The sequence below is a fragment of the Cyprinodon tularosa genome, unplaced genomic scaffold, assembly GCF_016077235.1.
Source record: "Cyprinodon tularosa strain WSP-4 unplaced genomic scaffold, ASM1607723v1 ctg39, whole genome shotgun sequence".
Lineage (NCBI taxonomy): Eukaryota > Metazoa > Chordata > Actinopteri > Cyprinodontiformes > Cyprinodontidae > Cyprinodon > Cyprinodon tularosa.
Genome location: NW_024039107.1, coordinates 550,137 through 577,481, shown reverse-complemented (window position 1 = coordinate 577,481; position 27,345 = coordinate 550,137). Strand labels below are relative to the sequence as shown.

Here is a 27,345-nt window from a genome sequence, read left to right as displayed (position 1 = left end):
GACAAGAACAGATACAAATCCATTATCTTAGGCCATTAGAATATTACTAGCCACTTTCTCCAGAGCTGTTTCAGTGCTATGATGAGCTCTAAAGCCAGACTGAAACTCTTCAAAATGTTCATTATGGTGTAAGTGGTCGCTTACTTGTTTGGCAACTACTTTCTCAAGAATTGTAGATAAGAAAGGAAGATTGGATATAGGTCTATAATTGACCAAGTCATCTAGGTCAAGAGACGGTTTCTTAAAGCACTGATGGAGGTGCATCAGGCAGAAATGCCAAGCAGGTGGAACGTCGGGCTCTATTTTCCATTCACAACCTGTTTTCATTTCTGACCAAAAAGTTGCAGAGACTAATAGCTACAATTACCTGGGGATTACAGGGTGACCTTTGAATTCCAGCTGTGCAAAAAGGCTAAATGTAAATGTTTCATTCTTATTTAACAGGTCTGTTCTCACTCTCTCAACATTGTCTGCTGGTTTGGGGTTTTAACTGTTTTAAGTATTGAAGCTAATGTGACCATAGGGAACATGGGGCTGCTGTAAAGCACGGTAGGTGATGTATGATGCTGTTTGTTTTCCTTTGAAAACATTCCTACAGGGCCTGACGCATGAAAAATTAAGCAATGCAGGAGAGGATTTTATTGAAACTGTTCTGATGTCAGTAGCTGCTAAAAAAACTAAAAAAACGCCACAACTTTGAATTTACACACAATTTATTGTTGATCACATGTCTTAAAAAATTTTCTGTACTTTTATATGAGGTTACATGTTTTGGTAATGATTCTCAAGTTGCAAATATAGTTGATTATTGGCAAATGTAGATTTAAAATAAAATAATCATGAATGTCCTGAGTTATTTCCCACATTATTTTGCTTTTTCATTGATGATTTAGTTCCTCTGATTTAGAATACACTTGACTGATTATAAGTAGCGGTTAGTTGACAGAAGTTTAATTAATGGATTAGCATTTAGATGTTTAAGGCCCAGGGTTTGAAGGATCCCGGCTCACTGGCTGGAACCTGGAAACAGAAAAAAGAAGAAAAATGAATATTTCACTTTTAAAGCTGAGGAGTTAAAGCGCGAGTTTAAACCAATGACATCATCAGCTCTACCTTCTTATTGAACAGCATGGCACAAGCTAAACATGCCCTCTCCGGGGTGGCGGGGCTATCCAGGGAAAATGGGCCGGACAGCCCGGCGTCAGAGCGAGCCGCCGCCACCGCGTCTTTGATGGCGAAGAAGACGGAGCTGCCCAGGAAGAGGGTTGGTTCTCCGATTCCCTGTGGAGCCCAAAAAAATAAATAGAGGAACGTCTGAGATTTCGAGAAACGTTTCAAGGTCTGCCGTTGGTTCCGACCTTCGAGGAATAGATGGCGTTGGGATTGTCGGAGTTCGGCAGGAGATAGACGTTAAACCGAAGAGGCACGTCACACACCGCGGGGATCTTATACTGGGACGGACCTCGAGAGTACAGGATCCCAGTCGGTCCGTACTTCAGCTCCTCCAGGGTGTAGAGACCCAAACCCTGCGTGAACGCTCCTTCAATCTGGGGGAGAACGAGTACATAGGAACTGAAGTTTGTGTTGATATTTGAGAAGTTCAACCGTGAATAATTGCGAGACTCCATCAAAACAGAAGTTCTCTGTGAAGATGAGCGGGAGTTATTCTGCTGAGCGAGGCCCCACCTGGCCGATGTCCACAGACGGGTTTATGCTTCTGCCGATGTCCATCACAATGTCCGTTCTCACCGTCTGCAAGAAACAGGAAAATATAAACAATCCTCAACAATCCAGAGGACTTATCACACGGTTCCAACAATATCTAAGTCCAGACCCGGTAGTCTCCTGTGAGGCAGTCCAGCTCCACCTCGGAGCAGCACACCCCGAAGGTGTAGTACGAGTACGGTTGGCCTTCCATCTTCTCCCAGTCAATGTAATGGTCTTTCCCTCTGAGGAGGAAGAGGAAAGTTCTCACCTGATGCTTTGTTTAGTGAAGACCAGAAGCAGCAGAGTTAGACGTACCTGAAGAACCCGGTGGCTGATAGGCTGATCTTCTGCAGATGAGCCTCCTTCACCTGCCATTACATCACAGTAAACATGTTTAATGACAATAAAATCAATCCAGGACGAACTTTCTTTGACAGCTTCTCTTTACCCAACTCTCCCATGATCCTTTAGGGTTCTTCAGCCGGATTGGCTCCAGTCTGCGGTACAATATCTCACAGGCGTCCTATGAGAGTTAAAAACAACAAATATTAGCGAAGGTAGCCCATGTAGAGAGGAAAGACAGCAGGAACAGGGGCTCACCTTGACCGCCATGCCGTTGGCGTCGGTACCGAAGGAAGCGGCGGAGGGACAGGTGTTTGGGACGGTACCGGTGCAGGTCTCACTGATGAAGACCTTCGACGTCGGGATGTGAAGCTCCCGGCTTGCAACCTGACAGCAGACAGGATCCTGGATCACTCTGCCATCTTATTAGATTTACTTTGGAACAATTTACGATCTTTAGTAGCAGAAAGATCTGCATCATTCCTGCTCTGGAAATGAACGTCTAAAGAAATTAAAACTAAAACCATTGGAAATAACTAACTTTTAATATCTTTATTGAAAATATATACTTTTTATTGAGATATTTTATTCAAATTTTCCTCCTTTTCACTAATAAATTATGTGATATAATATTAAACTTACCGTAATCTAATTACTATTAAAGAAAATCTGTTCTGGTTATTTAACTTTTTTTGTATTCAAATATTTAATCACATTTAAAACACTTTAACCACCTTTTCTCCACAGATACATCAGTTTATATCAGTTGATCATTTCATGGAATAAACAAATTATAAAGAAAAGGATTTTAATTCAATAATGTCTAAATATAATCACTTATAAGTAATAAATCTTTCATAAACATTCAATAAAACTTTCTTAATTTAGATTCAAAGCTGCTTTTAACACATTTATTGTTAGGATTCCTGTCTCTTCTACTTTCATTTTATGATTATAAGAGAATTCTGTAAATTTCACACATTTTTAGCTCTTTTCTATTGAACTTATCTTGTTAGTAATTGATGAATGTTTCATGCAGCAGAACCAGAACGTTTAAAGTTTAGTTTTTTCTGGTGAGGAACCTTTAATCTGATAGATTCTGCTGTTATTTAAGGATGGAAAACGTTCACCGGTCTGTTCAGTACCTGCTGCATCTTGGTGTGGACCCCCTGACCCATCTCTGTCCCGCCATGAGTCACCAGAACAGAACCGTCTTTATAGATGTGGACCAGAGCCCCAGCCTGTTAAACACATAACAAAAAAAAGTTCTTATAACGGACTTGGATACAGATGGAAATGATGATCAGAGCTGAACAGAACCAACGGACCTGGTTTAAGAAGCTCTCTGCGAAGGCGATGCCGTACTTAATTGGAATGAGGGAGATTCCCCTCTTCTTCCAGCGGCTCTGTTGGTTGAACTGATCGATGGCATGCCGGCGGGCGCTGTAGTCGCTCTTGAGCTTGCAGAGCTCCCAGCAGTGCCGCAGGTTCTCCGGGCTGAACTCAAACTTGTAGTGAGATACTGATGGTCCTTTGTACATGTTGATCTCTCGGATCTGGAGGGAATTTCACAATCAGAAAAGGAAAGCACAACCTGGTGAACATGTGAGGTAAGCAGATGAGCGCTGACCTGGTCCGCAGGGCGACCCAGCGCCATGGCTACATCATTGACCATGTTCTCCACCACCAGCAGGCTCTGAGGCACGCCGAAGCCCCTGAACGACGTGTTGGAGGGCAGGTTGGTCCTGCAGGCGGCTGTGTGGCCTCTCAGGTTGGGGATGTTGTAAGCGTTGTCCATATGAAGCAGAATCTTCTCAGAGATCTGAAAGATGGTCCAAATAATGAATACGCTTCATATTATAGTAGGCTGGTAACCCTTTTTTTAGAAACGTAGACCGATTGACCCACCAGAACAGATTCGTCCACAAAGCAGCCGCTGTTGGCGTAATAGTGATAATCCACAGCCACGATCTTTCCGTTGTTCATAAAACCCACCTGAAGCAAACATCAGAATGAGATTTAGTTTTGTTTTTTTGTTTACATAATAAACTTACAATACACTTTAACTCTCTTAACTCTCCACATGCATGAGAGCATTTTTGTTATTTCGGTAGAATAGTAATTTGATAAATCTTGAACAGAAGAAGACTACAGTTCTCATCATGGCCACTAGATGGAGATAAGGAATCCTTAAATCCTTCAGGAAACAGAGAGCTCTCACTTTCTTTCTAATATGATCATTTCTCATGTTAGATCCTTCTGGATAATTACATGCTTTAGTATAATAAATAAATAAATTTAATAATTTTAATAAAGAAAAGGTACATTTTTCTGTTTTCTGTTAGATAATCCAAGTTGCTTCTCTCATCCTGATGGAATTCATGGGCAGAAGTTCACAGCAGCTTCAACCAGGTTTTCTTTGTGTTGATGATGTCATCTCATGGATTAGATGTCTTCTGATAAGTTCAGTTTGAATGTCTAAATCTTGACCCGTTTATCAAGCCTTTTTTTCTTACTTTGTATTTGCCCAGAACAGGATGGCGCCCCCCTGTGATCAGCATGTCCTCTCCTCTTTCCAGGACGCAGCGAACAGGCCGGTTGGTCCTAGAAACAAAGAGAAAATTTCCTTTTTCTCATTCACGCCACCATATTGTGACTTTTCTACCTTCTAGAGTTTCGATTATATGCTAGACTTATTATTATTATCTAAACCTATGATGAAAACCTTCCTTTTTATGATAAAATCACTCACTTCCATGCAGCCACAGAGGTGATGGAGGCCAGGATCGAGGTTACAATCACCTTCCCTCCGAATCCTCCGCCCAGTCTTTTGACGTGACACATGACTCTGTTAGACTGAACGTCCAATGTTTCTGCAACTGCTTCCTGCAACCACAAAAAGGTCTCCTTTAAGCCATCGTCTCAGTTAGAAGGACATCCTTTGATCCCTTCCTCGTGTACCTGAACAAGTGTGGGCCACTGGGTGGAGACGTAGACCTTGAACTCCGTCTCCTCGCCAACCGGAACAACCAACATGCTCTGAGTCTCCATGTAGAAATGCTCCTGTCCTCCCATATGAATCTTTCCTGAAGGAGAAAAATTCAAACAGAGAGCAATGAGACGAGCTCTGCCATCAATGCTGATCATCATCCGTCAACATCTACCTTCATAAACTTGATCAGCACTCTTTAAAGCTTCAGTCACGTCTCCTTTGAAAAGTACACGCCGCGGCTCAAAGTAAGACGCCTTCTCGATGGCGTCCTGGGAGAAACATTTGATGCCATAACGAACTGGGAGTGAACACCAGTAACTAAACATCTATTCAGGTGAAGCGCGTGGACTCACCTCGATGGTGAATATGGGGTCCGGTAAGTCTTCATAAGTGATCTTCACAGCAGCTGCTCCTCGTTTAGCGTGAGCTTTCGTGTCGGCAAGCACCCCACACACCGTCTGACCCACACAGTACACCTGAACAAAACGCCAAACACTTTACACCTCATTTATGATTTTAAATCACCTTCACTAAACGTAGGCAGTTCTGATATCAAACATCTTTATCGTTCCTATTTCGTGTTTGACCACTAGATGGCAATATTTATTACACACGACTCCTTTAAACTTTAAGCGCCTTTATAGAGACTTCAAACCAACCATGCTTACTTTAAATTAATACTTAATTATATACTTTTCCTAACTCAAATTTCCAGAACCCCGTTTTAGAATCTAATTACAAACGCCTTAAGAGCCAGTTTCATGAATAAGTTATTATTTTGAGCTTGTAACTGTCTTATAATGTTAATCCTTCATGACAATCATGTCTAAAGTGGTATTTTACCTTGTTCATATATTTCAGAATAATCCTTGTTAGTTCTACGAGTCTAAAAAATAATGATTTAGAAAATATCTGTGTCAACAGGCTCCCTCCAGGAAACAGCTACTTTAACCATATGCTGTGCCGGCGCTGTAAACCAACAGCCACTTCCTCTGATCGGGGAGAACTATGACTCAAAGTCAAACTTTAGATTAATTTGGCTTTTTTAGCAGTTAATCAGCAGAGAGCAGTAACTTTTCTTTTTTTTAAAGCCAATGTCTAAGTTGTGAAAATCAGTTTGACCTTATTTATCATTCAGAAATAGTATGATCTGGAGCGTCAGGTGAGTCAGCTTTGCTTTTAATGGCAAATGTTATTCTTAGTGTTAAAACAATAGTTCTAAGGGTATTATTTCATTATATGTTTACTTATAGGCAATGGTAAATGAGGTACTCAACTCTGGTACTTGAGTAAAAGTATTGATACTTCAAGTAAAAGCTTCTCGGTCAATAATCTCGGTCAATAATCTAGATATAGTTAGAGCATTAAAGTACTCACTTTTAAAAATACTTAAGTATTCAAAATACAAATAAAATGATCTAATATCAGTAAATTTCTGTGTAATATTCAGAGTAATTTTAAAGAACCTTGTAACTTTCAGAAACCAGCTGATGTATTAATGCATAGCACTGCCTGCTACAGATTGTAAGGACAGCTTTTCTTATTTCTTATTCATAACAAACCAAAAAATAACAGGAGATTCTCCTCCCTCCTTACTGTGGAATAGAGGTGTAAGATTGAATGTATTACCACAAAGAAGCTAAAACTCTGATTTGAGAAATAAATATAAAACTGCAGAATAACATTATAAACTACCAATAATAGCTTCCCTGAGTTTCTCATATTTGTTGAACTTAATGTAAATCTGCAAAACAGTGGCGCCCAGATTCAGTTCTAAAGACTGCTATTTGCCATGTTAAAATTACATTTCAAAATAGAAAAACAGCAACAGCGGAATAAAAAGCTGAGCTGATCCAAAAGTAATGAGTAACTAGCAGTTTCCTGGAAATTGAGTGCAGTAGAAAGTACAAAGATTTGAGTTTGAAATGTTGTGGAGCAAACGTTTTAAGTCGCCCCCAAAGAATGAATCAAGTAAACTAAAGATATTCTAAAAAAGTACTTAAGTACAGTAATCAAGTAAACATACTTTATTATTATCCACCACTACTTATAGGCAAATGTGCAAGGCTTGAAAAAAGCATGATACAGGACATTTAATGACTAGAGTTCTGTGTCAATATAAAGCTTTTTTCCAACTGAAAATAGCAGGTTAACGGGTGTTTTTTCAAACACGAATCGACCCGCTATCAGTCAGTTTCTGGCTCCCTTCCCACTGGCTAAAAAAGCCGTGTCCGACCCCTCGCTGCCAAGCTGAATGGCCTCTGTCCCCCTGCACCTGCTTTTTTGGTGACATCATCACGATAAAAAAAAAAAAAAAAATCGAAATCAGGAAAGTAAACAATGGAGAGCAACATATAAGGAAGCAAACCAGAGCCGAGGCCATTTTAACGCGGGTCACTTGCCGACTCATCTGACCCGGGTAGACACAGTGAGCTGCTTCCACTGCCACTAAAAGCTGACTGTTCCCGGGTTGAAACAGGTTATTTGGCGAGTGGGAAATGTTTAAAAATAAATTAATAAAGCAGACAATAGATCCATCCATGGATCTTCTCCTGAAATGGCTTTCTACATACCTGGCCCTCGGCGAACAGCTCCTGCTCGTAGCCAAACATTTCGCGGGTTTTCTTCCCAGGGACATCTTGGGCTGTGATCACATCGACAACACCAGGAAGCTTCAAGGCTTCGCTCACATCCAGCCCTCTGTTGAAAACATTATTAAAAAGTTTAATTAGGATGCGTTAAAACAGGCTGGAAGCTTTTGAGCACATATGTCAAAGTTTGAGGCCAGCAGACCGCATCCGGCCCATTAATTGTTTATCCACGGCCCCTTGGAGGATATTTAATGACCATTAAAACCGGCCCACAGGCCATGGCTGCATGTGCACACTGCTGTGACTTTCCGTTGCATTGTGGGGAATGTAGTGTTGGTGTGGTTGTGTTGCATGCACCAACACTACATTCCCAGGGGAGAACATGATTGTGATTTTCTTTTATTTAAATTTTTTTATTGTGCTTTGGATGTTTGGATTGTTTTGGTTTTTGCTTTTCCCCCTTTAACAATCCAAGCTGGGCTGAAAAGGGAATGCACTAACTGCTCCCTGCAGAGGTGTTGCTCCATCCCTCAGATGCAGGGAGGGGCTTTTGATTCTTCTGTCCTTTTTGGTATTGCTCTGCTTTTTGGTTAATAAATTCCTTTTTTAAAGAACCTCTGGCTGAATTCTGGATCCGCTGCCGTGATTCATCACCAAATTTTACATTTGTTTTTACAAGATGTGATTTTTCTTTGAAGGTAGGGTTGTTTTGTCTAGATTTTTGCCATGAGCGAGAATGCAACTGATTTAATTTTCTTTCTCCTTATTTTACTATTTGAAAGCAGTGATCGATAGGATCATAGAGCAGCACAGTAATGTATTTTCGGTTTACAATGCATGTACTTTCATTTATGTATTTATCTTAATAATTTTATTAATATAATACAAGTTTATCAGAATCAGAATCAGGTTTATTGCCATTGTTAGTGAAGGAGTTCACAAACTAGGAATTTTTTATGGTACAATCGTGCAACATGAAACATATAATATATAATATGAATAATATTGATATTAATATTGAAAAAAAATCTGTTAGGTCCCGGTTCAATAGGTTATGTTCATTTCAATATGTTTTAATAAACATTTAACCAGTCCGGCCCTCGGCTTGTAGCAGATTAGTTTTTTTGGCCCTCAGTGCATTTGAATGACATCCCTGCTTTACAGGAAGAGGAAGTTATCCTTACGTGATCTTAGCATGTGCTCGAGAGCTGGTGACAAGCACCAAGAAGAGCTCCCCGTCTGTGTTGGGGATGTCGTCGCAGTAAACAGCCTCGCCTGTGGCCTGGCTGATGGCAGAGCGATGCATCATGGGACGACCCACCGGGTCGTGAGCCTCCTGGTCCTTTGGCACGGACTAAAGAAGAGGAGGAGGAAGGTTGATGAAGGAGCTGCAGGCTGCCTGCGCTGTGAATGATGAGGGATGTTTCCTGACCTGGAACTCCTGCAGACTGGGTTGGATATCTCTGGGCAAAGGCTGCAGCTTCTCTGGAATCTCTTCCTTGATCACGTTCTGACGGGAAATGAGGAAGTTAAAGCAGCTGGATGCACTTATGATGGGAACGCTTTGAAGAGCCTTCATGTTTTACCATTTCTTTGAGCTTATGGAGGACGTCCAAGTAGAACTTAAAAAGGAGGCTGAGAGTCAAACCCCGACGGAACTCAACCTTCCCACCAGGAGCGGACGGAGGGAGGGACAGCTCTTCCAGGAGGATGTCGTACGCCTGATTCAGCGTCTCCTCATCCCACGGCCTGATGGAGAACCGCACAAGGAGGAATCAACTAAGGATAGAGCCGTTAAAGATTATATAAAACCACGATAACACCAACATCCTACCTTCCTTCGATGGCCTTGCCGGTCTTGGTGGCACAAACGGTGGTTGGACCCATTCCTCCGAAGTACAGACTCACCTCCTCAACCACTCTGGATCCCTCAGAGAAACGCACCCTCATTCCAGTCGTCACTGTGGCAAAGGAGACCTCTTTCCTTGGCGCCTGTCGTAAAGCTCGAATGAACTCCCCCTGCAGGTCAGATTCAAGTAGTACATCTGTTAGTGCCTCTTTTATAGTCATTTAACCTAATTAAGACCTTAAAGCCCTAAATAAGATAAAAAAAAAATAAATAAAGAAAAGTTCAGCACCTTTCTAGAAAATGGGATGAAAACTGAGACGACGACATCCTCCGGCTTCAGGATGGTTTTTCCGAATCCAGCAAAGAACTCCTGATTTAGAGGAATCTCTCGTTTTCCTTCTGTAACAATCAAACAAAACGAGCTTAGAGATGTTGTTATGTTAGCAGCTGACTAAAACAGATGGAGGTGAAGGAATCTCACCGCTGGAGATGACTCTGACTACGCAGCTCCCGGCAGCCAGAACAGGATTCAGGTCTGAGTTTGGGTACGCGCTGACAACGTTTCCTCCAAGAGACTAACAATGGAAAAACATTACAGCTTCATTCACTACATTATCAGTTAGCTCCTACTGGAGCCAAGGACAAGCACATTTAATCTCTACCGGAACGATGGAAATGAAATCATCTACGTTTAAATCCAGATCAGCTGAACTCTGTATGATAAACATCTAAGTGAGTTGCAGCTGGAAACAGAAACTAAAGTTGGTCTCATCTTAACTGAACCGAGCTTAAACTGATAAGAGAATGTTTCTGAATGTGATGATGGATTCAGAATAAACTGGATCAAACAGTGTAACTGGATTTTAATCCCAACCTGACTGTTTCTCTACAAACTGCATTGAGAGGTTTTAAATGTGCTGGATTGAAATTAAACTGGATTTACCTTCAGTCCATCAATAAACTGAATTATTGGGATTATTACATGGTTTTAACAATCAATCGGATGTCACCTCTAAACTATAAGATATATAACTGTAATTGTCTTAATAAAAAATAAATGTACATGAAATGAGTAGTAATATTGATTTATTTATCTCATATATGGCATAGATATTGAATCTACCATTAAATTAAAACATAAATGTCCAATAAAATGATTAAAATAGATTAAATATTAAAATGCCATTTTATAATTGATTTGCTTAAAGATAAATACAATTAAATGACTTTATATTTATTAAGTAAAGTAATTATGTGTGCTTTTAGCATCCGCTAGTCTATGGTACAGTTATTTTTGGGTTCACAGGCTGAAATGTTTGGGAACCTCTGATTTAGAAGCTATAATCCTCAAGATTGAAATTAGATTAAAATTGCTTTAAATTTTAACAACATCATTTGAAAAGAATAAATTGACAACAAGTATTTGAGATAAAACAGATGAATCCGATTACAATTAATCACTGAAGTGAAACTTTACCATTCAGTGTAAATGATTAAATCCTAATAAAATCGTTTAATCTCTGCATTTTTCACTGAACTGGATGAAACTAAATCAGAATGAGCTGATTTGGAAAAAAAACTGCATATCAATCTATACTCAAATGTAATGAAATAAGGTCAATTTATCAAATCTAATTAATTTGGGATAATAAAATTAACAGAAAAGAATTGGATTGAAGTATGAATGATTTAATGGTAAATCTGAGTAACAAACTGGGATCCGAATTCATTTATCAGAAAAATATTGACAGAAATGCTGCGTTTCTTTGTCTTTAAATCAAATCAAAGTTGTATTTTATCGGAATCAAAAAAAATTAAGAAATATTGGGTTAAATTCTAATTTGGTAAATTGATTTTCAGATAAATTTATCCATCTTTTATGGTACCAAACTGAAGTGGATGAATTTCCATGGATTATAAGTCATTTTATCTAATAAACTGACTATTTTGACCCAAGTTGAAAATTGGAAGAAAAAGTTATTATTTTCCCCTACAGCAACGTTACGGATCTGCTGGCTCCCCAGGTTCCCCAGCTGCTGGATCAGAGCTCTGAACAGCTCGGTTTTCTCCTCTGGAAGTCCAGGAATCCTCTTTTCCAGCAGAGAGTGGAGTTCAGCCAGACTGCAGCCTGCTCCCACCCAAACACCTGCAAACAAGAAGCTGTTTCAGCGCAAACTACTTAAAAAAAAATAAATAACGATTTCAGAAAGTGAAACTCTTCTATATATATTCAATAAACAGACAGTGAAAGACTTAAAACCTTTATTAGGCTTTATTTTGATCATTATTATTCATAGAAAATCATGCATCTCAGATTCTGAGAATGCTGTGAAAAACTGAAAGGATATTAAGAGAAAGTTGAGTGGAAGGAAAAAGTGTGGTAGGTAAGGCTGCAGCGGTGACTGGGAACAGCAGCACTGAGGTGAGGAGCTTCCCCATGAGTGGGCAGAGACTGGAGTGAGAGCGACTAGAGCCACCAGACACTACTTCATATGGGATACCAGAGTTTACCCAAGTTAAGAAGAGTAGAACTTAACTATTGCTCAGTGGTCCTTTTTGCATTTGATTATTAATCAATGTGTGAGGAAGAGTAGCTGCTTTAAGTTCTGAGTGTGCCATCTGCACAGGCTGATCCCCTCCATGTAACGCCGCACTGATGTCACTGGTGTAAAAGGAGCCCCAACTGAGAGCTTAGAAACAAAGCTCCTTCTTATGCAATATTCCAATTATCATTATCTAGAAGTAAAGATCAAGTTTACATAAAATAAAGGTTAAAAATATTCCTCTTAGTGTTTAACAAATCTATAAATCTATGGGAACATTTCCACACTGTCTTAATCATAAGAGGTGTAGGGAACAGATGAAGAGTCAAACAATATTTGGAAATTTTACAGGTTGATATGTTCATCATGGGTCTTATTTCATTAAAAAAACAAACAAAACAAAAGAATTAGTGGAGCTAAAACGTCTGAGGGAAACAATTCAACAATATTGTCAACTAAATCTAAATAAATAGAGAAATAAGAGTTTTTTTTTTGCATCCTCACATAAAATAATCTAGTTTGTTGGGAGGTTTAAGCTTAACCCATCACAGGTCATGAAAGGAGAAACTACAAACTAACAGATAAATATCTGGTTTGGGAGCTTGATGTTGATTAAATAAATTAGGAAAGAGAACAATGGAGAAATAAGTGAGGAACCTCCTACCGTCTGATCCCTCAGAGACCTCAAACAGCTCCTTGACTCTGATGGGAGAGATTATCAGTGGATGCAGGACGCCTTTGAATTTCATGTCAGGACCTTCAGGAAAAAGCAGAGAAACCATCATGTTCTGCATTTTAACACTCAGTCCACTGTAGACATGCTGGCAAGTCCAGCTTATTTCATTACATATCAGTGCTAATCACCAATGATCCACTGTCCCATCATCTATTGGTTGTTGTTCTGTCCCACATTCACAAACGTAAACATGTGGAGTTTCCTAAACTATACTGGGACTTTAACTGGAACTGCCTGCTTTGGTCAAAATGGAAGTCAGACCAGGATTGCTCCAGTTGGAGCAGTTTATAATTCCAGGCTGTTTCTGAGCGATTGGAGGACATCCGAGTAACAAATGTTCACAGGGTTCTATTATTGTCTGTTTTATTTATTTATTTTATTGATAAAATAAATCAGACCTGAAACTGGCGTCTGATTTAGAAAAGCGACAAAAATTCCCAGTTCTTTTTCTTTTCTTTTTTTATTACAATAAAGTATAACCTTTGGGTAATTATTAGGGGTGTAAATCACACCCATCATGGCGATTCGATTCAGTATCGATTTCCTGACCCAACGATTCGATTATTTTCGATACTCAAGAATACACCACGATTCGATTAATCGATTAATTTTTTTTTTTTTTTTTTTTTTACACCTTACAGGCTAAACAAAGTTTCAAGTTTGAAATAAATAAATGAAAGCTGTAATATCGTTATGCATTTTTTTTTTTTAGAAACAACAGCAAGTAGAAAAGTTGCATCAAAAAATACTGCATAAAATCAATGCAATGAGTGCAATGCAATACCTCGGCTCCAGACGGCCCCGCCCCCTCCACAGACGCTCCGCTGCTCCTCTCTCAAATTGTAGCTGACCGCAGACAGCGCCGCAGACAGGAGGCCGGCTTGTTTTGTTTTTATGACCGAAATTGCGGAAAACAACTCGTGAAGTTTGACCCGCTAGAAGAGCGAGGTGCGCGAGAACGCTGGGACCCTTTTTCCACCTGGATCTCCGCTCTTTTTGGCCCTCATGTCCCTCCGTCGTCGGACTAAACTCGCCCCCACTTCCTCACCGCCTCGGCCGTATCTAGACCCACAGCGTGTAGCGCAGACCACGCTTCAATATTGACCAAAAATCAAAAATGTCTGTGTCAAGCTCGCTGCAACACACTGCTGTAAAAGTATAACCAGGAAGCGAGGTAGGAGGGCAAAATAGGTTTAGCACCACCGCAGCACGGGAGGGAGAATTACGCCCAGGAGCAAATGGATAAAAATAGACCGGAGGAAAAAAAAAAAAAAAAGAATCGATTCTCTTGTGGACGTGTCGATGCATCGGATCGTCGGCTGTTGGATCGATACAAAACGATTATTATTTACACCCCTAGTAATTATGTATCGGAGCCCCCTAGATAAAATGAAACAGGAATAAAATGCTCTCCTGGTATGTAAATCCACTAGTGAGCAACAGAAAGCAGAGCGGGCCATGAGTGTCGCAAACCAATATCAGGGACATCATCTAAATATAAATAAATCTTAATTATTTTCTTTTGAGATGATAAAAATATAACTCAAATAAAGTAGAGAGAAATTTAATCTGGAAACTTAATTCTCACTCTATGCCAATTCACATTTAATTATCCAATCAAGCTAACTGATGAGCATCAGTCTGCACAGGAACCCCAGCATCCCCATGGTTAGGTATAGTAGAGAATGTGTAATGCTGCGGACCTTAGGAGGCTTTTAAGCATGCATGACATCATAAACTCTTTGAAATTCAAGGCTTTAAATCAGGACGCCAGGAAACTAAAATGCGTCTCTATTGGGTCATTCAGAAGAACAATGATCCAAACATCAGACATGATTTAGCAGAGAATCAACCGTCAAATCTTGAGGAAGGAGCTGAAGAGATGAGAGGACTCATAACTCCAGATGGTCTACAGAGGAACGCCTGACTTAGTGATGTCCTGTTGGAAGCATCAGACTCTCGTTTAGACCAGAGGGTTCAGTGATTCTATCAATGAAACTTGCAGACCTATGTTGGTGTTTCCCATGACCAGTGGAGCCTTTGGGTGCTTTGCCTTGAGCTGGACCAGCTCCTCCAGGGTGGTAGGGGACACCCAGGTCATCCTCTCTCCATGAAAGGTCAGTGTTTGCGGGTTTGATGCATCGGCCATCAGCTGTGGGGCATTACAGAAATAGATCATGGTTGGTTTGTAGTTGATGAGCAGAACATTGATGTGTCTGATGACCTACAATCAGTTCTGGAGGGAAGATCAGCTCCTGAGTCGGGTCCAGGGGAAGAAACTTCTCTTGGTCAAAAAGTTGAGGTTTTTCCTGAAGGAAGGAGAATGAATTTGATATTTTTGAGGCTAAATGTTGCAGAGGAGAGATTAAAGGCAAGGCAAGGCAAATTTATTTGTATAGCACAATTCGGTACAAAGACAATGCAAAGTGCTTTACATGATTAAAATACAGGAAGATTAAAGTAAAACAATAAGAGGTAGAAAGATCTAAAGTGGATAGAGGCCCTCCCTAGAACTTTTCAACCTTCTGCCATATTTCAGGCTTCAAACATAGAGATATTTGTTTCTCTGACTGTGACTGGCTGGATGTGCTCTCTTCATCCTATGACATGAGAGCTCGTCTCCCTGGCTGTGTGTTTCCTGGACGGGGCTGCATGTGGAGCTGGTTGACAGATGCCTTTTGTATCTCTGCTTCTTTTTCTATGGCTAGGTTTGAATTTATGGGATGTGTCCACCGAAGGCCAAATTCGAAGGCCAATTACGTCATAGCGTGGCGCTGAGGTCTGGTCCAATTCCAAGACTCCTCGCCCTTCTTTTTGCCCGATTTGAAGAATGGGTCTGATGTATCCTGTGTAATTTTCACAGCCAAAACTTTCCCGGTCTCCCGTTTTCCAGGACTTCGAAGGATCCAGTCCAGGTAGACCGCGTCCTTGGAAGACACAGTTGAGGTGGGAGAATCTACTCATAGGAAAACAACTAGCATGCTGTATAAATCTGGCCTTTATGAAAAGAAAGCCATTTCTCAAAGATATCCATGAAAAGTCTTGTTTAAAGTTTGCCACAAGCCACCTGGGTGACACAGCAAACATGGGAAAGAAGGTGCTCTGGTCAGAGGAAACCAAAATCGAACTTTTTGGCAGCAATGCAAAATTGAATTGAGAAAGCTTCCTAGAGGGGAAGCAAGACGTCTTCAAACCTTGGAAACCAAGTCCAGTGGATTGTTTTTTAAACTTTAGATGGTTAACATTTATGGTTAGATGGATGGAGCCAAATACAGGAGCATTCTGGCACCTGCTGGAGTCTGCAAAGACCTGAAACTGTGACGGAGATTTATCTTCCTACAAGACAATGATCCAAAACATAAAGCAAAATATACAATGGAATGGTTCACAAATAATTATATCCAGGTGTTACAATGGCCTAGTCAAAGTCCAGCCCTGAATCCAATGGAGAATCTATGGAAAGAACTGAAAACTGCATAAAGGCTCCCCATGCAACCTCACTAAGCTCCAGCTGTTTTGCAGGAAGAATGGGCAAAAAATTCAGTCTATCGATGTGCAAAACTGATACAGACAAACCCCTAAGAACTTGCAGCTGTAATCACAGCAAAAGACGGCATTATAAAGTGTTAACTAAAACTGGGTTAATAATTTTGCACACACAATTTTCAGTTTATTTGTTTAAAAAAAGTTTAAAATATCCACTAAATTTCCTTCCACTTCATGACTGTGTCCCATCTGTTGTTGATTCTTCACAAAAAATTACAATTTTTCATTTGAACCCTGAAATGTGGCAAAAGGTCAAACAGTTCAAGGGGCTTGATTACTTTCCCAAGGCCCTGTAGGTCTTAGAAAGGAAAAGAAAACTTTACCAGCTCACCTGCTCTGACTCGTTTGCATTTTCTCCTCCATTGAGGCAACAGTTTGCTCCACCGTTGGCTTGGCAGCAATTTGCTTCCTGTGGGCATAAACTCATAAAGATTAAACATGTTATGTTTATGCCTTTACCATCACGTGCAAGAGACAGATAAGAGTTAATTATTTATGTGATGAAACTCGTACCGCGCAGAAAGTCCTGCAGCCGTCAACAATGGGTCGATATCCAGTACAGCGACACAGATTTCCTGAAAAACATCGGCACGCACCGAGCGGTTGTATCTCATATCTATATTAAAGTCCTGACAGTGAATACTGTAGTCTAATAAAGAACGAACCACCCAGAGCCAGCATGATGTCCTCCATGGTTGGCTGCGGTTTGTTCCTCAACAGGGTGTACATGGACATCACCATCCCAGGAGTGCAGAACCCACACTGGGAGCCGTGAGCCTTCGCTATTCGCTCCTGCAAGAACAACGATAGATGGACATGATCTTTTTAGAATTTAGAGGGCAGGAATACATGCTGCTCCTGTTGATTTCACAAACATTGGAGAATTCCTGTCTTCCAGAATCTCTGGTACATCTCAGAACTCCAGGTACCAGAGATTTAGATCCACTGAGGCCAAGTCCAACTGACTTGTGGATCTAACTGGACTAAGATATTCTTCCAAATACTCTAATCACTGCCTTCCCCCATCACTGACCATCATCTCCGAACTACTGTAGACTCAGGTCCAGACTTTCAAACCCCGTGCCTCTCACTACTGGATCCCCTTCTACTCTTATGGCCTGAGCAGCCATCATCATTTTTGGTATTGTCCCATCAATTTTGGGACCTTTGTTTCCAAACTGTCTGAACTTGAAGTAGTCCTGACTCCCAGGTGCTCTGCAATGCCTCGTCTTTTGACCTTCTAACAACCAGGACCTCCTGAACCGCTGGTCTAACTTATCGTCCATCCAAACACTTTATAATGTCTAAATCTCTGTTACACCATAACTTGGTGCTCATGACCACTGTGCCTTTTTATGCTCTTCACTACCTCAACCTTTATTAGTCTCGTCTACCGGATCTCTTGATACCATTGACAACTTGGAGCCCTGGTGTTTTAGATTTTAAATTCCCGTAGCAACTTCTTGGCATTCTAGGTAGGGGTGTAAATCACACCCATCATGGCGATTTGATTCCGTATCAATTTCCTGACCCAACTATTCGATTATTTTCAATTCTCAAGAATACACCACGATTCGAATTGTATTAATTGGTTAATTTTTTCAAATTTGAAATAAATCAATGAAAGCTGTAATATTGTTATGCATTTTATTTGAAAAACAACAGCAAATAACAGAAGCAGCATAGTTGTACTCCACCAAGGCCTATAAAAAAACCTCATACACTGAAATATAATAACGCCTCTGTGTTTACGCGAGTTAGTGTGTGCAAGCGGAAAGAGTTTAGTGGCTAAAGGAAGTGAGGTATGATGCATACTGTATTACTGTCATATGCTGACGTTGAGAAACAGGAAGTCGAAGAAGCAGGGTAGTATGGAGCATAGATCAGAAATGGCCCAAGGTTCTAAAGAATGGGGTACAATGAGGCAAGTGGTGCTTATTTTATCGTGTCAGCTAGTGTTAGCAACGATGAATTAAATCCAGAGAGACCAAGACAGAAATAGGATTTTAAGGCTCCCTTTAAAAAATGAAAATCAGTAAAGAAACCCAGGTCAAAACGGAAGTGTGTCAGTGGTTGCCATGATCAGAGCCATTAAAGTCGTAGGGAAATCATATTTAAATGTCAAATCCTTCCAGCTTAAACATGTATATAAATGTACTCTTTATCAGATTATATTGTCGCAAAAGGTAGAAAATTTCTATCTAAAAAAAAATCCTGTCTTAAAATCTGTTTTTCTTTTCATTATCTTATGCAGGCCAGTTAGTTAAACATCAGCTTGTACACCTAAATTCGGCCAATCATATATCAATAGTGATCTGTCAATCAAATTTTTTCGGTCATAGCATCTTGATTCATATGTCGCATCTAATATACACAGCGGCTGCAATAAGAAATCAGAATCATTTCCTTTTTTCCATTGAGTTCCATTCCAGTGTTCATGGACGTCTGTGTCTTCAGCAGGCGTAGAGCTAACAGAACTGGCGGCGTTGCGAGGCAAGGGCTCAAACATGTACGGCTGGAAGCCTTCTACACCAAACCAAGCTTCTGCCACCCTGGCGTCCTCTTCCACAACATCTTCGTGGCCGCTTTCCTCCTCTAAATAAAACATGGATGACGAAGGAGACTCATCCACGACCTCCGACACTAAACTCTCCTCCTCTTGCATGTTTCCTCTGTCCATAGCGTTCCTTGACAGCGTCGTTTCTAAGTCACCAATTTAGTGCTACTTGGTCCCAATGGAATTTCCCATTCAGAACCTACTAGCACTAAGTTGCTAACTGGTTAGCAAGATGCTTCCGACAAACCGGCCACAACCAAAATTGCTTGCGAACCTTCTGCCACAACAATCCCGCCCCCTTGATAAACGACCGATCACATCCACTTTATTCACTCGTGTAAAGTCGGGCACCGCTTGCGAGAATTCGGAAAAGCAACGGTTGGAACAGCCGCTTCACTACGACTTTAAGGTAGTGTAGGCTGTAGGGAAGGAGCTAAGATGAGGAAGCAATATGCTTCCTAGCACCAGTTCAGTTAGCATCAGACGAGCTATCCAGTTTCCCATATTCCTTTCAATGACAGACCCACCTGATTCTCCTTTTTCCTCCAGTTATCTCTGCAGCTTTAACCTTTGCAGGTCTTTGTCGGATGATTCAAAACCAGTGAAGGGAAAATTTATTTTTCAAACTCATCCAGTGTTGTTCTATAAAGCAGCTTTATGTTGATGCCATGAAGAAGATGTAGGACAGCGTCTCATACATGGAGACATAGGTCAGAGGGTAATTCTTTTGTTTTACAATCAAAATACTACATCGATAATTTTAATAAACACCAGCTAATGTAATGTTAATCTGCGCAGTAATGTTAGTGTTTTATTTATCATTCTTGTTCTTCATCGGTTGGGTCCTTTAACTCATTTTCTTGTGTTTCATACAGCTTTATGAAACACAACAAATACATATAGAGATGATAAACATCTAAACTGATTATTTTCTGTATATGTATTTAGTCTACGGTGCTCCGAATAATTTGATTAATAATTAAGCTAAATTTCAATTTGGACCCTAATTTATAGCTAATAAATCCATGTCAAAAAACTTACAGAGATATTTTTTTGTATTGAATTGAAACAAAACCTGAAATGTTAAATGAAAGGACTGACCTGCACCGGGTGGATCCGGGTCTTTGAGCTGCCGATACCCTCCACTGTGGTGATGGCGGCTCCGTGGAGCTGACAGACTGGCAGGAGGCAGGCATTGGCGGAGTAATGGCTGATTGTGCAGTTAAGGGAAAATCGGTTTCACCACAGCAAACCTTTGCAAGCTGGATACCTGGAAGTACTGGGAAAGCTAAAGGTTTGGATGTTGCTAGACGAGCTGTTGCTGCATCTCTATGATGAACAAACGATGCAAACTGTCAAGTTCCACAATGATGGGATTTTCCCCAATCATACCTTAGAGCGGCGTTGGTGTCTTTATCTCTACGCAGCAGAGAGCAGGTCTGCTTTTGCAACATCATCATGACAAGCATGATGAGCATGATCTGAGACCTATTTTGATAAAAAACTGTTTATCATAAGCATCTATTTTATAACATAACAAAATAGTTAACCCCCGACTATTTCACCATCTTTTATCAGCCTCTACGTTTGAACTTTCAGTCAATGGTCAATAAAAATTAGACGGGTGAAAATGATGACTCATTCAGACGGGCAGAAATCTGAACTTTGTCCTTTTCCGGCTTTACTCTGTCAGCAACAACTCCGAGTGGTTCAGATTTCTGTAAACATGAATACACAGTGGCAGAGATTTGGTTAAGGTGGTTTAAGTTGAACCCTCCATTGCCCACCGGTGGACTTAAGAAGCAGGTAGGATTTAACTGAGGCAGGTGGTTAAGAGGTCAAAAGATTAACATAAAAAAATAAGATAAGACTTACTTTATACAGGATAAAATGTGATCTTATATTTAAAATACAATATTCTCTTGTAAAATTAGCAGGTCTTACTCTGTACAGTCTATGAAACCCAAAATGTACAGAAAATAAATCTCTGAAAAACAAGTAAGATTTTTTTTTTATATCGGCCATCTTTATTTATTTTTATTTCAGCCATCTTTCAATTTGAGTCTCAAAACCCACTGCAGCAGGAAAACTCTAGCCAAAAATGGGCGGAGCCTGATCACACCACTGGGGCTAACCAATCAGAGAGGGTCTCTTCTGTAAATCTTACACTCCAGATATCTGTCATTATCTACATCAGGGGTCTTCAATGTTTTCCAGGCCAAAGACTCCAAACTGATGGCGAGATGGAGCGGGGACCCCCTAATTATACATATTGTATGAAATTGTGTTCTATTAAACTGGTCATATAGTCACTCTATTACATATGGAGTAATGTAATGAAAGTAATGTCGCCCTGGGATTATTATTATTATTTATATTATAAGTATTTCTGATTGTGATTCCTGGTTGATGGGACAGGTGTTGTGAATGAAACGGTGCCCAGCTTGAAAGAGCTCCTGTGTGTCGCTGAATGTTTGCATTGATGACTGAAAGACATCTTCTGCCTCCATTTATCTGTTTACTGCAGTGTGTTGAATTCATGTTAATGTTTATTTAAATACATTTTAATTAGTGGAAAAAATTGCAGGGGGGAATATATGAAAAAAAAAAAAAGTCTAATCAACCAAAAAGTTTTGCGACCCTTCTGCAGTACCTCTGTGGACCCAGTAGGGGTCGCACACCCCCTGTTGAAGACCTCCAATCTAAAGTAAGGCTGCGAACTAATGATTATTTTGCAAATCAACTTATCTGTCAATTATTTTTTCAATTAATTAATTAATAATCAGATATCATAAGGTTCTTTGAAGAAGACATTTTTACGGAATCAAACCAGGTGAAACTTTTCCACTGGAGGAGTTCTGAATAGAGCATACTGGGAAACAAAAACTTTTTTTTTTATCTTAAATTGATAATGTTATATATATATATATATATATATATATATATATATTCATATAATTACTGCTCAAAGTGAGTTGCTCTGTCAGCTAAGGGTATGTTTTAGAGTCTGTATACTCCAGTTAATGATAAATCAATTAGTAAATTAGTGGATGATTATAACAATATTCAATTAATCACGATTAATTCCATATCAGCTGTGCTGCTGCCATCAACACTTTTGTTTATGCATGTTGGAGATTGGCCTGTTTTCCAGTGTATTCCTGTTTCTCTGACCGTGACTAGCTGGATGTGCTCTCTTATTCCTCTGACATGGGAGCTGGCTCGGAGCTCGTCTGCCTGGCTGTGTGTTTCCTGGACCGGGCCGCCTTTTACAGCTGCTTTTTCTATCTATGCCTCTTTTTCTATGTCTGCTTCAGTCTCCTTGAACCCAAGTCGGCCTCGGCAGATGGCCGCTCACACTGAGCCTGGTTCTGCTGGAGGTTTCTTCCTGTTAAAAGGAAGTTTTTCCTCTCCACTGTCGCCACAAGGAGAAACATTACATTTCAGTGCAGCAACATGTTGGCTTCATAATTCACTAACTGTACAGGAGGAGTCGAGCCTGATCGATTTAATATGTTAATATTTAACTGACCTGCCTGAAGAAGTTCAAAATGAGACCTTTTAATAGGCTTAACATTATTTTTGAGACAAAACCCTTCATCTTTTCTTCTACACAATTCCAGTAATTGCTCAGTTTTTAAAATCTAGATTATATTTTAGCATTTTTAGCAACGTTTTTATTATTTTTAGCAATGGGTAGGGATCCGTTTTCAATAAAATTTTTCTTTTAAGACTTGTAAGGAATAATCATCATTAATAAAAGACTTAGTAAACTCTAAAATACATAACAGATGCACTTCTCCATGAATTACAGTTTTTCTTTTTTAATTATGCTATGAGGTATAAATGATTTATTGCACCTCCTTTATTAGCCGAAGCAGAGATCCTTTCATGTCAGGATAACAGTAATCATCTTCATCACTAAGTCACAAGGTTAGGAGAGAAGAATGCGAAGATATACGACAACTCATTTAGATAATAACACACATACACTTCTCAGAGAGCCATATACAAAGAATGACACGCTATCAGAAAACACAAATGTAGCGTGACGAAGGGTTAATTGATATTACTGAGGTATAAGACCTGGGGTTACAACTTTTGCAAATAGATTCATCTCTATATTATTTTTTCAATGAATCGTTTAATAATCAGATAGCCAAAGCTTCCTTAAAGAAGACTTTTTATGAAATTAGAAGGGGTAAAAGTTAAACTTTTACACTGGAGGAGTTCTGGATAGAGCATATAGACAGAAGAAAAATACTTCTTTATCCTCAATGCAAAATGTTTGTATTTATTTTACAATTTTCATATAATTACTGCTTTTAATGCATTGATCTTCCAGCTAAAAGCCTGTTTTAGAGCCTCTATACTCCAGTTAACTGTTAATCGATTACTATGAATGGTAAATCTACATTAGCTGACGATTATATCAATTAATGATTAAATGCAATTAATTGAATAAATTGTTTCATCCCTAATAAGCCCACCAGAGCATTTTTTTCTTTTTTTTAAAAGCTCATTCTTTATCATTTTTTTTTTTACGCAACAAATTCCAATGAGCCCAGCCCTGTAATTCTGGACTATTTCTCTGCTTATCATTGATTAAAGTTAATAATGGCTGTCCTGTTTGACAGAGCGATCGCTGCAGAGCGATTGCTGCAGGCACGATAACCTGAATAAGCCCCGAGGCGTAAGCGCCTTCAGGGGGCAATAGCCTTCGTTACAGACTAAGTTTGTCTTCAGCCTTTACTAGATTATGGACTTTTAAAAACAGACCAGTTGGCTTTCATTAATTGAATCCTTCCCCTAGATGTAACAGCAATGATTTATTTTGATTTGTTTGGGACTTTCTGGCTACTTTACGGATTAAGGTTGCCTTGGTCGGCAAGTTCTTCACTGCTCAATCCTTTGTCTTTTTGAGGATAAAGCTTCTCCTTGAGGTTATTTGGGAGTCCCAAAGCTTTAGAAAGGGCTTAATTTCCCCTTCAAAAACAAATAATGCCTCTTTGAATTATTTTAACCTACTTCATGTTGTCTGTAAGGTCCTATTTGATCATTTTTAGGGATGCACGATATTGGGATTTTGGCCGATATCCGATATGCCGATATTTTAAAACTCATGTAGCCGATAACCGATATCGATACCGATGTTAAAGCTGGACAAAAATAAGTAGTCATTGAAAATAGCAGTTTTGTTATCCATTTCTGACACTTTGAAAAATAATAAACTCAAATATATGTTCATATGCTGATATCAAATAAATTTTTAAAAACGCGGTATCGATCTATTTTACTTTCAAAATCTCGTGAAATTTCATCGTTCTGTTACAAACTCTCGTGATATTTTGCAAATTCTTGTGAGATTTTGTTAGTAAAATAGATCGATACCGCGTCAATATATCAACATATAAAAATATGGCAAAATTTTGTGAATTTTCGGGGGATTTCGTAGCATAACGATGACATATAGCAATATTTCATTAGTAAAATAGATTGATATGGTGTTTTTAAATGGCAATATATCAGCATACGAAGATATTGGGATATTTTAATGCATCAATATTTTTTCCCTCGTCTTTAGAAGTTTTTAAGTCTGTAAAAAATAAGTTTTTGAGGAAGAAGAAGAAGTAGTATTTTTTTTTTTTTTTTAGACTTTAGAAACTCAGAAGCTGATCAAATATCGGGATAAATATCGGTGGGGTGGCCGATGTCCGATATTCAGTTTTAAGGCCGATACCGATAGGGGGCGGATTATATCGTGCATCCCTAATAATTTTAGGCTTGGTGTATTCAAGTCTGCTTTCAGAAAAAGGAATCAGTGAAGTAAAAGTATAAATTATGTATCTGATATTATTGGATCATCTGTTACATTAAGCGCGACAGGTGATAATAAACTGAAGAAATCCAAGTTTCTCACCACTGAAGAAGAACCAGGAGGATAAAGGATACACAATGGATTTGGAAGCAGGTTGGTAGCGGGACACCATAACGGTACAGGCGCCGCATCCTCCGCCGCCGCATCCAGACTTGGTTCCAGTTAACCTGACTGAGATCAGAGTCAAGAGCAAAACAAGCCTCCAAGAAAATCATGAGCGTAAAATTTAAGAAGACAAAGGATTATGAAGATGGAGCCAGAGATGATCTGAAGGATACGCTTCTCCCTGAGGAAGGGCAGCAGCATTGTTTCAGGGTCCACATGCTCCTCAGTCACCTGTTAAATCACAGTTAGTTTATTCAGCTCCCTGAAAATATGATAAAACCTGCAATCTGGACGGCCTACTGAAAAATATCTTCGATTCTCTACATAAAAGTGAGAGATTCCGCTTCATATTTGGTCATTTCAATGTGGTATTAACTAAATTTACCCATTAGGGAAAGACTAAGTCTACAAGAGCAAACTAACAGTTTTAGTTCTCATTCTTTATTAAAATTACCAACAGGCACCCTGATGTGATATAAAAACAAAACCATAACACCTTTTTATTTTGGTGTGATGGGGGTTTATCACAAATTGTATCTGTACTCTCAGGTGTGATGGTAATCCCTCACTAATAGAAGGCAGTGTGCTTGGTACACTTTTATTTCCAAGGCTGTTCTTGGATTACTGCCCTTTTACATTCGTACCTTACTGACACAGAAAAGCATTGCTTCTTCTGCCCTGCAATCCAAACATCAGCTGTTGCTCACTCTTCCTTTTGCAAAGAAACTGGAAGTTGATCGAGTTTTTATCTTTAAATGCTTTTAAGTTGAAAGCGAAAGAATTTGAAGCAGCCTAAACAACGTGTAATTGTTTTACTTGATGTGTTTTTTTATGTAGCTGTCATTTAATTTCATGTATCTCTGTTTATTATGTAGCGCTGCTGCCTCCTGGCCAGGACTCCCTTGAAAAAGAGGTTTTTAATCTCAGTGGGATATTTTTTCCTGGTTAAATAAAATGTTACATTGTGTTTTAATACATGTTTTATTCTTCTACAGTCTCAATATTAATTTTCAGCTTTTGGGTAGTTATTGTCTCTATTTATAACTGCATAGGATGCAGTTAATAAGGAAACAAAGAAAATAAACCCATTAATTTAATGTATTTGTGTGTAACAGGGATGGGTGTGTAACACTTGGGTTGTTACAAGCCATTCCACACCTTCCAGCCATTGTTTACCTTTATGGGCTTTGCTGCTTTGAAGCTAGTGGAGGAAATGTGCACAAATATTGTTGACAATCACCATTTGAGTATAGCTAGTGAACTTACAAAAAAAACTTTTACGCTGGGTGAAATGCAGACAACTTAGGAATCATTGTTTTTGTTCCTACAATAGTTTGACAGCAGCTTTCAGCTTTGACCTCCACCATGTGAGCTCAGGGGAGGAATGGCTGTTAGTGAAATGATCATTTCACCCCCATTTGTTCCCATTTGATGGAACTAATGGCGGTTCAACATGAAATCTTTGATGTTAGATAAAAGGAAGGTGAGGAGAATCTGTAACAGCACGTGCTTTAATCATTTAATAAGTGTTACATCTCTCCTTATGTTACACTCTGGCCTTCCTTATACCTGTGTAATATATGCTTTTATTTGACCAAATGGCAGAAACCTCAAAATCTGACAGCTGTCAAAATGTCTGCAAACCGACTCTCTTCTCCTTCATATCTGAAACAACTTAACTCTTAGAATCAAAGCTTTATAATGACCTACGTTAACTTTTTTTCGCTCATAAAAGAAAAACGAGACAAAACGAATATGTCTAACTCAATGCATCTAAAACAAAACTATATGTAACAGATGTAAAGAGGCAGCTTACCTTTTTCCCGTTGATAAAAAGGCATAAAGTGTCTCCTTCTTGTTTTGCAGACATCCTGCATCTGAAAGCACAGCTGTTTGCAAAGCGCAATTTAAACCCGCAGCACTTCCGCTTTGGTGACTTTCAGAATAAAGGTCGCCGGGCAAAGCAAAATTACAAAGAATTTTTAACCTCTTCAGACATATGATAATAGTTTATGTTTTGTAATTTTAGCTGTTATCAATTTCTTGTTCAGGTCCTTGTATATTAATGTGTAAAAATTTTAGATATTGGAGATCTGCCTGTTTTTCCAGTGTAGTCCTGTTTCTTTGACTGTGACTGGCTGGGTTGGCTCTCTTCGGTGTGTTTCCTGGACGGGGCCGCCTTTTACAGCTGCTTTTTGTATCTCTGCTTCTGTCTCCTTGAACCCCTGCGACCTCAGCAGATGGCCGCTCACACTGAGCCTGGTTCTGCTGGAGGTTTCTTCCTGTTAAAAGGGAGTTTTTCCTCTCCACTGTCGCTACAAGCATGCTTAGTGTTAGAGATTGCCTTGGAGTCAATGAGTCGATGTAATCAGCTGGTTTTCCTTAGATAGAAAACTTTGAATCAATCTGACTGTATGATCTGGTGAACTGTAAAGTGCCTTGTGATGTCGTGTTGTGAATTGGAGCTATAGAAATAAACTGAATTAAAATTGAATTGAG

General features: G+C 39.5%; 1 protein-coding gene across 1 annotated transcript; it reads right to left on the bottom strand.

The window, feature by feature from the left end:
• Positions 1-695: 695 nt before the first annotated feature.
• On the bottom strand, positions 696-26,754 carry aox6 (aldehyde oxidase 6). Its single transcript, XM_038297525.1, has 35 exons — positions 26,663-26,754; positions 25,020-25,077; positions 24,816-24,912; positions 19,965-20,073; positions 16,972-17,098; positions 16,820-16,881; positions 16,638-16,715; positions 14,989-15,069; positions 14,768-14,912; positions 12,689-12,781; positions 11,476-11,627; positions 9,963-10,056; positions 9,771-9,880; positions 9,467-9,651; positions 9,219-9,381; positions 9,065-9,142; positions 8,817-8,986; positions 7,615-7,741; positions 5,395-5,517; positions 5,214-5,310; positions 5,011-5,135; positions 4,802-4,935; positions 4,566-4,653; positions 3,958-4,044; positions 3,680-3,871; positions 3,378-3,605; positions 3,195-3,290; positions 2,308-2,436; positions 2,156-2,230; positions 2,023-2,075; positions 1,835-1,949; positions 1,687-1,752; positions 1,359-1,547; positions 1,114-1,281; positions 696-1,020 (listed from the first exon to the last, which is right to left on the bottom strand). The coding sequence occupies exons 1-35, from the start codon at positions 26,714-26,716 to the stop codon at positions 970-972; spliced, it is 3,999 nt and encodes a 1,332-aa protein (XP_038153453.1). The 5' UTR covers positions 26,717-26,754; the 3' UTR covers positions 696-969.
• Between the last annotated feature and the right edge of the window lie 591 nt (positions 26,755-27,345).